Here is a 9,683-nt window from a genome sequence, read left to right as displayed (position 1 = left end):
AATTGGTTGGTGAACAGGATAATGTAGACAACTGCCAGAAAACACAGACAGTGGTTTCTCCAATAAAACTTAACATAGACCAGAAACAAACAAAAAGCAAGTCCGTCAATGACCTTTGGTCATTATTTTCTTTAAAAAATAAAATAAAATAAAAAATGAAAACAAACGAACAAACAAAAAAAGGATCCATTGTATGTCTCCGTTTTGAACAGAGTATTTAAGCAATAATAAATAGTGACTCCCATTGAAAAAGATAAAGTTCAAGTTCAAGTTACAACAAACAGCTCTCATAACAGGAATAGAAAAGGCTGATAACAAAATATTCCGCATTGCCATTTACAAAAGAGTATGAACTTAAGTGGGCTGCTCCTTTAGTTCCATTTCATTTTTAAATATGCTTTGCATATGAAAGTCGTCCCAATCTAAATATAAAGCACCATTTAATATTTGGCAATGAAAAAAAAAACACCTGCAAAACATTGATTATTTGAATGATTTTTTTTTTTATTGTTTGTTTATTTACTGGTATTGTACTGCATATGAAGTTAGCTTTTTTTCAAGATGCTGGAATGTATTCAGGTGAGACAGGTGAAAAGACAGAAGCACACTACAGAACAACCCAACATTAGCTTGCTGTACTGCATACAGAATGGCAGCAGAGGAGATTTTAAAAAAGAAGAACAGAAAAAAAGATATGTACAACCACCTGTTTTAGCTAGTGTGGACATTCTCAAAAGACTCCTCGGGGAAACCATTGAATGGCCTCCTTTGTTCAATGCCACATACTTTAATTTTTTAATTTGATTTTTTTTTTCCCGTTTTCTTTTTTTAAACATACAAATAATTCGCACTATATTATCCTGCCAAATTAAAAAAATATACCGTGGCAGCTTGTTGTTTTTTTCCACTACCAAAAAAGGTACAATAATACCTTTTGAGAGAACAAGCAACAGTTAAAAATACAAGCCTCAATATAAATACTGTAGTACCTACACTAGGTGAACATTTAATTCAAATACCATTCTAGAAATACAGAAGAAAGTAGACCATAAATGTGTTTTAGCATAGGAACCGACATGATGTGCATTTTCCTATATTTAAGTTTCTCTATTATATATTTTATATATAATCTTAAACCTTTCCCCAATGCAAGTTTGACCTGAAGAGCTGTGAAGAGCCAAGATGTAAAAAGAAAAAGCAGAAAAAAACATATTTTTTCCCATTTTACATATAATGTGATCAAGTCTTGAACACCACCAAGACAAAGAGGAAAAGAGAAACAACAAACTTAAATACAGTTTCCCCTAAGATAATGAAATGTTACCTTTTAAAAAAGTCATTTTATTTTCATACTTAAAAAAAGATTTGTACAAAAAAAAGTTCTTGCAGTGAAAGCAGCAAGTTTCAATTGTCCGTACTTTGTCAAGCACTGTGTGCTTTGACACAATAATATTATATCGGAGTTGGGCTTTATCTTCGTGAGGTGAGAGGAGGAGTTGGCTTTTTTACATTAAATAATGACACCATCTTCGATTCTTTTGGAAGTTTTCCCTCTCGTGAATACCTGTAAACTGGGAAACTTTAACAGTGCACTTCGTTGTCCAACAAGCAAGCAATTGTAATTTATACTCAACTACTATACTTCCAATTAGCATGTCTAATAAAAAAAGAAGGGCAGAGTGGCAGGTGCTGTCTAAACACCAAAAACGTTGTCTGAAGTCCTTGATGTCATAATGCAGCAATGAAAAAGAGTCTCCTAATGTCAACTATACCACACTATGTGTGAAACTCATATAAAACAAAGGAACAAAAGTGACATATATGGGTTGGCTTCTCTCTGTTTCTCTCTCTCTCTCTCTCTCTCTCTCTCTCTCTCTCTCTCTCGCTCAGTCGGTCTTTCAGGCTCATTTAGTCTTTTAGGGAGCTCAGACATAGGCAATAATAAAGAAATAAGATTTTGACTCAGACCTGTAGGCAATTCATAGTTAATCATCACTGACAGCTGCAAATATTTCAATGCTTTCTTAATAACCAATTCTCAAGTGTACATTACATTAGTTCGGTCCAAATGCCCTCAAGTGTTCCTTCACAATGGACGTTTGCACTAACAATGGTCATCAAAGAAACGTCAAAATGTTGTGCTACTGAAGATAAGACTTGAACAAACACAGAAAAGTCAAATGATTGTGGATTGAAAACTAGTACCGCCAAGTACAGTACCTTCAGATAGAAGAAGTAAACAAGACTGAATCTCACACCATATACTGCTTGTGCCATGCCCAGGACATAAACCACAATGGAAAGATACATTTTACATAGGTACCTAATGATGATTAACTAGAAATTTACTTAGCTTTTTGATTACTACTATTTCTCTCTAAAGTCACAGTTGACTGTAGCGGTCAGGTGCTTGATGCAAGAACCTTTTGAGGATCCAATCGATCCTTATGTAGTATCTAGCTGAGACTCCAGAATTACAGCAGATGAGATTAACCAATGCAATTTCAAGATATCCAAGGCACTCTTTTTGTTTGTTTTACCAAATGATAGTACAAATTCAAATCTTAATGCTGTTTCCTTTTCAAGAAATTCAAAGGCTGTCATTACTTTTATTCCATAATAGGGGCCAATTAATATTTTAACCCTATGTGGACAGAACATCTTTTTGAAAGATTAGTTTAAGTGCGATATCCAGCCCGTCCAAAGAGGGTTAAGCAATAGCCTGTAGTCCTCCATGTTACAACACAAAACTGTACATGATATGTATTACAGAATGTATGCAGCATGGTTGTTTTTTCTTTTCTTTTTCTTAGATCTTAAAATAAAAAAATAAAAATAAAGAAAAAACATTTTAAAATAATGACCGTTAAAACAGCAACACATTTACTAAACAACTAACCAACCAGGGACAATTTATTTTAAAATTAGCCAAAATATATCATGCATGCTGTCATAATTTTCCAAAATGGGAAAGAAAAAAGAAAAAGTACACAACATGTAAATTATTGCACAAGAGAAAGGCTCCAAGTTTGCGTCAATGCAATAGTATTGCCCCGATACAGATCATGCATTCAACGGTAAATGAAAAGGGTGTGCTGGTGGTGCCAAGCACGTTGTCTTAGCCGCCACTGGACTAGCGAAACAGGGAAATCTACAAGGATGAGGGTGGGAGTGGGGTAAGGTGTTATTCGCTGTTAACAGGCAAGTGAGTCACCACACTTCACCGCTACTCAGTTTTAATTTCGTTGTTCAATGCGCGGTCACTGTGCCATTTTTTCATGTGTTTCTCAAGGGTGCTGTACACACTAAAAGGCATCTGACAGATTTCACATTTGTAAACGTCCTTGCCCACTTGCCCGTGTGTTTTCATGTGCCGTGTTAGCTTGCTGCTCTGGGCACATGCATAATTGCAGAGATCACACTTATAAGGCCTCTCGCCCGTGTGGCTGCGCCGGTGGACTGTCAGATTGCTGCAGTTTTTAAATATTTTGCCGCAGAACTCACAGGTGTCACTGCGTCGGCCATCTTTCGAGCTGGGCCGACCGGGACCCCCAAGGTGTGGCGTGCTGCCACCACTGCCAGTCCCGCTGCGGCCCGACACGCCACCATCCAGGTCCCCTGGTGGCGTAGAGAAGCGCAGGCTTCCGTTCTCTGAGGAGTGCTCTGAAGACGAGGCGAAAGGCGATTGTCTGGAATCCCCAAAATTCAGAAAGGGGTCCTTGAGCTGCCGAGAGGCAGCGTATCCAGCCAACCACTGAGAATAGACATTCTCAGTGTTGGGGATTGTAGGGGTCGAGAGATCAAAGTCTTTCTCCAGCTTGATTCGTTTGGAGAAAGGACTAAGTGAGCTGGGACTGCCCAGTAAGAGCTTCTTGGACAAACCAACGGAGGCCGACTCGCTGGGGGACGAGCCGCGACCGTTGATAGCTGAGCCACAGCCCTCGTCCACTCTGTCTGATTCCAGAGCAGAGTCCTCATCACACATGCCCCTATGTGCATTATTGTCAGAGTTTAGAGCTCCTCGCTTGTGTTGATGAAATGCCTCGCTGTAGTGCTGCATGCTGGCAGCTAAGCCCATGCCCTGAATAACCTCAGGCAGCGAGCGCGGAATCCCATCCTCACCCTCACCTGCACCCAGACGGCCACCGTTGTTCTCGTGGTGCCGTGTAGCCTCAAGGTTGAGGCTAAAGTGGTAGTTGTTTCTACCTCTCTCCCTCTCCAGCTCCTCTTCCTCTCCTTCCTCCTCTTCCTCTTCCTCCTCTTCTTCTTCCTCCTCCTCCTCTTCCTCTTCCTCTTCTTCCTCTCCGTTCTCTGGAATCAGATGATCGTTTTCACTCTTGAATTTGGCTACCACAGACTTGAGGGCATTACTGGCACTACCCACCAAGTCGCTGGTTCCCGGTTCAGGAGAGCTGGCTGTGGACAAGCCATCATCGGATTTGACAGTCATTGGTGATGACTTATTCATGTGTGTCTTCATGTGCCGCTTCAGCTTGCTGGCCTGCGTGCAGGCGTGGTCGCACAAGTGGCACTTGTACGGTTTCTCACCCGTGTGACTGCGTCGATGCACTATTAAATTACTCTGGAACTTGAAGGTCTTCCCACAGAACTCACAAGACTTGGACTTCAAGGGCGTGTTGGGCTGTTGAGTAAGAGGGGTTGGGGTGGACTGGGAGCCAGAGGGGGACTGCATGGAAGGTAGGGGAGGGCTAGAGAGAAAGGGTGGCTTGGTTCCTGACTGGAATGGTTGTAGTAGCCGTTGCATAGGGCTGGGCCGGTTGGGTGAGAGAGGAGGAGTTGACCCTGAGGTGTTACCAGCCAGCTCCCTCAACCTACGAGAAAAGTCCATAGCTGGGGGATCCATGGGTATGGGGTTGAGGCGCAGCACCCTGTCGAAGGCACTCGGGTGATGGGTGGCCAAAGCCAGCTCCTCCGGGCTCAGGTGCTCCATGCGATGAGGGTCCAAGTGATGGCGGGGTGGAGGGCTAAAGAGAGGCGGCGTAGGGGGAAACCGACCCTCTCGGAGAGGAGGTCCATCGCGTCCAGAGTTGGGTATCCGCAGCAGGTTGAATGGGCTTCCCTCTGGGAGATGGATGCCATGCAGGGGGGGCTGAGAGGAGCAATCTGCGCCCATTCCTGAAGGAGCTCCCACACGGGGCGTGAGCGGACTTCCGCGCTCGCTCTCAAGGTAGATGCGGAAGCCATGAGTGTTCTGGGCATGTTGCAGCAGAAACCAGGCACTGCTGAACGGCTGTTTACAGGTTGTGCAAGTGTAGCTGCTGGGCTCATCTTTACCTGCAAAAAAACAGATAACAGAAGAGTTAATTCTCTAAATGTACCAAAGACATTAACTGCAAGTCATTTAAAGAAAAAACATTTGGTTAATAGGTCTCTACATCTGCTACATGTGTTTGTTCACACTCATTCCCTTTCTCAGTTGCTCCCTGGTGTATTTTGGACGTACAAAAACGCTACAGATTGGGCCTTAATCATTTATGAACCTGCCTAGACCCCGGGCCGTTTGCAGCCCCCCATACTAACAGTCTTTCAACAGCTTTAGCCCCTCAGCAGGATAAAGTAAGTATCACATAACAGTAAACACAGGTCTTATTATAAACATGCTCCCAAACAGCAGTACTGGCCAGAACCCAGTGGAGCAGAGCTTTTCACAACATAAGACCAGACAAAGCACTGATATTCCAGCAGAGAAAGACTGTGTTGGGGTTTGGCTCAGGTCTTTGCATGGGGTGATACACTTCTGCTTTGTGGTTGTCAGCCGGACAGTAAAAGCAAACAATACCTCTCTCTCAAGCTGAACGCTTTCATCCGTGTACAAAAACAGATGAACAGGAAGCATACAGTAAACAAAATTTGGAAGGACTAAAGTAATAGATCCTGTAAAGGGAGCAACAGAGGAAGCACACACATTGTTAGGATCTGTTTAAGGTTACATTACTCAATGTTCAGGTGTTGTAAACCAGTGCAAAGCTAGAGGAGAATATGAACATTTGTTGTAACACCTCACACAACACATTGTTTTTTGTTTAGGAATTAGAATTCCATTTAATAAATTGTCTGCTCTTCAAATGCAAGCTCACAAAAGATGTGTTCAAACAAAAATAGCTTATGGAGATAAAAGAATAAAAAAATAAAATAAAAAACGAGAGAGACTATCCCCTCCCTTACAACTGAAATTGTGATGTGGACAATTGTCACGGCAAAGGAACACTTAAAACAATAATTGACTTTCAACGGCACTTTGACAGTGACCTGTGATGTTCCTCCCATTGCGTTTGTAATCTCATTTAATGTTTCTGACTCCTACGCCACCTTATTTAGGAGATTAAATAATAAAGGAGGCTGGAAACAAGAGCCTTTCAACATTAAACACACTGTGCTGAAGCCTGATGCAATGTTACCAATTTATGAAATATTTTTCTTTCTGCATTTTGGAGGAACTGATACAGTATTCCCAGTATATTCACATGTGAACGCCTTGTTATTTTTGATTATCTGGTCTTTGTAAACAAAATAACACCCAATAATGAACAGAGATGCTTTTATAATTTAAAAAAGAAAAAAATCTTCATTTACATACACCTCTCTCATAAATATTCTTGTCTAAATGTTTTATGTAGGCCAGATAGAAAGCTGTCAAAAGCTACAGAACCATTTTTGATAATTACACTGATTAAAAAAAAAAAAAAAAAAAAAAAAAACATGTTATGAAAATGGCATTTGCATCATCAACAGGTAAACAAGCAGCGGGTTCAGGATGCCTATAGTTAAAAACACACGATTAACTCACAAATGGCAATGAAATGGATATTTTCATGAAGTAATGAGTGACAGTTTGAACTCTGAAAATTACCAGCGCTAAAAGGGATGTTATATGCAAGATACAGATATCTAGCTACGCTCCCAAAAAACGCAAGGTCAAGCGGTCAGGAAAAGAGCCATCATCCACACAGGAACCACAACAACAAACATTGAAAATGGACAGGGGAGATGGATTTAACTCCCCCCACAAGCCAGAGGTCTCTAAACTGCTATCATGTACTGTTTACAACCATCCCGAGAGAAAGAGGGGGAGAGGAAAAAAAGCAAAAAATGGAGAGATGGCGGGAAGAAAGGCTGAAAGAGGTGCTGAACGGTGCCGAACAGGCAGCGTGCACTCTTTCATCTAGTTTGTTTTCCTCAGAGGGGCTTTCTCTGAAGTCTTCAATAGCCAGCAAAGCATGTAACGAGGCAAGGCCTTTCTGCTGCTCAGAGGAGGAAAGGCAGGCCAGAGCCACTGTGGGTTTTCTCAGATAATCCTGTTAATGCACACAAATGGGGGTGGTTCTGGAAGGCTCTGTTGCGGGCAGACAGCCACCTCCGGACATCGCTGAACCCTTTTGTGCTGTCATCATTTTGTCTCTCCCTTGGCACTTCTTAAACATGGTCAACGAAAACACACACATGGTGCATGAGCTACATGAGCAAGGTGTGTAACAAATAAATGATACTGTTTAGGAATGGCTGTTAGGAATGACATGAGTGAAGCTAAAAAATAATATAAAAAATGGTGATGTATACCAGTGTTTCCCAAAACTTTGTTATCTTGAGCCCTGTCAGTAACACCACATCGTAAATGTGTTCTCTTTTACTCAAAACATACTGAATATCAGTTAGCATTAGCATTATTCTAATTAAAGTGTAAATATTGAAATCATCCACTTTTAAACAAAACACAGATTCAACGAACAGCTTTCTCTCTATTTAATAAGACAATTGAACTTGCTTGTCACTCACTGAGAATTGATAGGGATAATACATATTATGAAATTTATTATGAGATAATTAACAAAAGTGTGTGTGTGTGTGTACACACTCAAAACATATGTACCCTTTAACAAAATTGTAACTTGTTAATTTAAATACCAGTTAAAAACTATGAAATATATCACTCACAAGCAAGTGCACTATAATTAGTAGCCTACATTTGTCTATTTTGAGAAGATATGAATTTAAGGTAACCAACCATAAACATGTAAAAGAGCAACATCAAAATGTTTCCAAATACCACCAGAAACTGCATATAGCCCTGGTATGTGCTAAAGACAAAGCCATTCAGACAGATTTGACAGACATTTAAAAAAATTAATAATCCAAGGTACCAGAACAAAAGAGCAATGGTGACGATATCACATGCCAGCTTTCAGCTGAGAGAGATGGGCAGTGAGGGAGGTGACGGTTGGTGTAAATAGAAAGAAAAATAACAGCACATTGCTGATCTGTGGCCCTGCCACCCACGAGCACCTCCTGACAATCTCACTCATGACCAACAGCTGAAAGCCCTGCACCAAATCAAGACTGCACACTACTTTATATCAGGGGGGTTGATGCAAAGGCCAGCTAAATTATGGATCATTACAATCTGCAGAAATTACATTTAATTGCTGCCACCTGCAGAGGGTTTAACCTAGTATACATTTTTGTATTATCATGCAAAGGGTATTTTTCACTCCCGTCACACAGCTACAACCATAATGGCTATCTGTTGTTGTCGAGTTGGAGAGAGAGTTTTAATTTGCCTCATGTCGAACACAAAACCCGATTCGCTTTCGAAACAGGGTCTACGGAAGGTTCGAGTCTTTAAGGGGATACTCCACCCAAAAATGAAAATTCTGTCATCATTTACTTTAAGTTGTTGCAAACCTGTATGAGTTTCTTTCTTCTGTTGAACACAAAAGAAGATATTTTGAAGAACGATTGGAACTTTGGCACCATTGACTTCCATAGTATTTTTTTTATTTTTTCTACTATGGAAGTCAATGGTGCCAAACAACTGTTTGGTTCCAATCGTTCTTCAAAATATCTTCCTTTGTGTTCAGCAGAAGAAAGAAACTCATACAGGTTTGCAACAACTTGAGGGTGAGTAAATGATGACAGAATTTTCATTTTTGGGTGGAGTATCCCTTTAAATAGACTTTGAGGGTCCGCCATCTCCTCACCAGCCATGGGGATCTCTGAAGGACAGGTTACCGCATCTCCATGTTTAACAAGGGCCCGCTTCATTTCATTACACATGGCAACGCTCAGCGGAATATGTAATCATCTTTTTCGCATGACATTTTGAATATCCAACTAGACAAATAATTGCGGCAATAATTGATAGCTTCACGCAGGCTGCAGTATTATTGACTGGCGTGCCTCTCACAGGCACCGGCGTGTGCCATGCGGGCATCGTGCTTGGCACGCTCGCAGCCAGGTTCTTCTTCTGACAAAACTGTCACAATCTGTTCCGATGACAGGAGTCGGCGAACCACCGACAGGTGCTCCAATAATCTGCTATTAGACTCTGAAGATTTTACTGGGTGGAATTAAAAGCAGCAGCCTGCCAAAGAAATTAGCCTCCCCCTCCTTTTGGTCTAATTTTAATTTTCTCAAGAGAGATGAAAGAGTATTCTTTGCATCATTGACTGTCTTTTTGAGACGGGAAGTCGAGAGCTGAGTATTCGGGATGGATGAGCAATAAAAGCAGACGAGGGACTTGTGGGTTCTCAGCTGTTTAATGTGTGCAACTTACGTGGCCACCGCTGGGTGCGCAAGCTTGCTAAATGTAATGATAATCTGTGCCTTGACACTCTAAACACTTAAGAGAAGTCGAAAAGCGGTCTTGCTCTAATTTTCACCGATTC

General features: G+C 41.3%; 1 protein-coding gene across 1 annotated transcript; it reads right to left on the bottom strand.

Annotated features, from left to right (window-relative positions):
- Positions 1–2,607: 2,607 nt before the first annotated feature.
- On the bottom strand, positions 2,608–9,229 carry LOC130078148 (B-cell lymphoma/leukemia 11A-like). Its single transcript, XM_056243662.1, has 3 exons — positions 9,203–9,229; positions 7,176–7,316; positions 2,608–5,329 (listed from the first exon to the last, which is right to left on the bottom strand). The coding sequence occupies exons 1-3, from the start codon at positions 9,227–9,229 to the stop codon at positions 3,227–3,229; spliced, it is 2,271 nt and encodes a 756-aa protein (XP_056099637.1). The 3' UTR covers positions 2,608–3,226.
- Between the last annotated feature and the right edge of the window lie 454 nt (positions 9,230–9,683).

The sequence above is a fragment of the Rhinichthys klamathensis genome, unplaced genomic scaffold (assembly GCF_029890125.1).
Source record: "Rhinichthys klamathensis goyatoka isolate OS25496 unplaced genomic scaffold, OSU_Roscu_1.1 h1tg000823l_1, whole genome shotgun sequence".
NCBI classification, from domain to species: domain Eukaryota; kingdom Metazoa; phylum Chordata; class Actinopteri; order Cypriniformes; family Leuciscidae; genus Rhinichthys; species Rhinichthys klamathensis.
The sequence above is the reverse complement of the archived record's forward strand: the minus strand, read 5'-3'. Positions and strand labels throughout refer to the sequence as shown.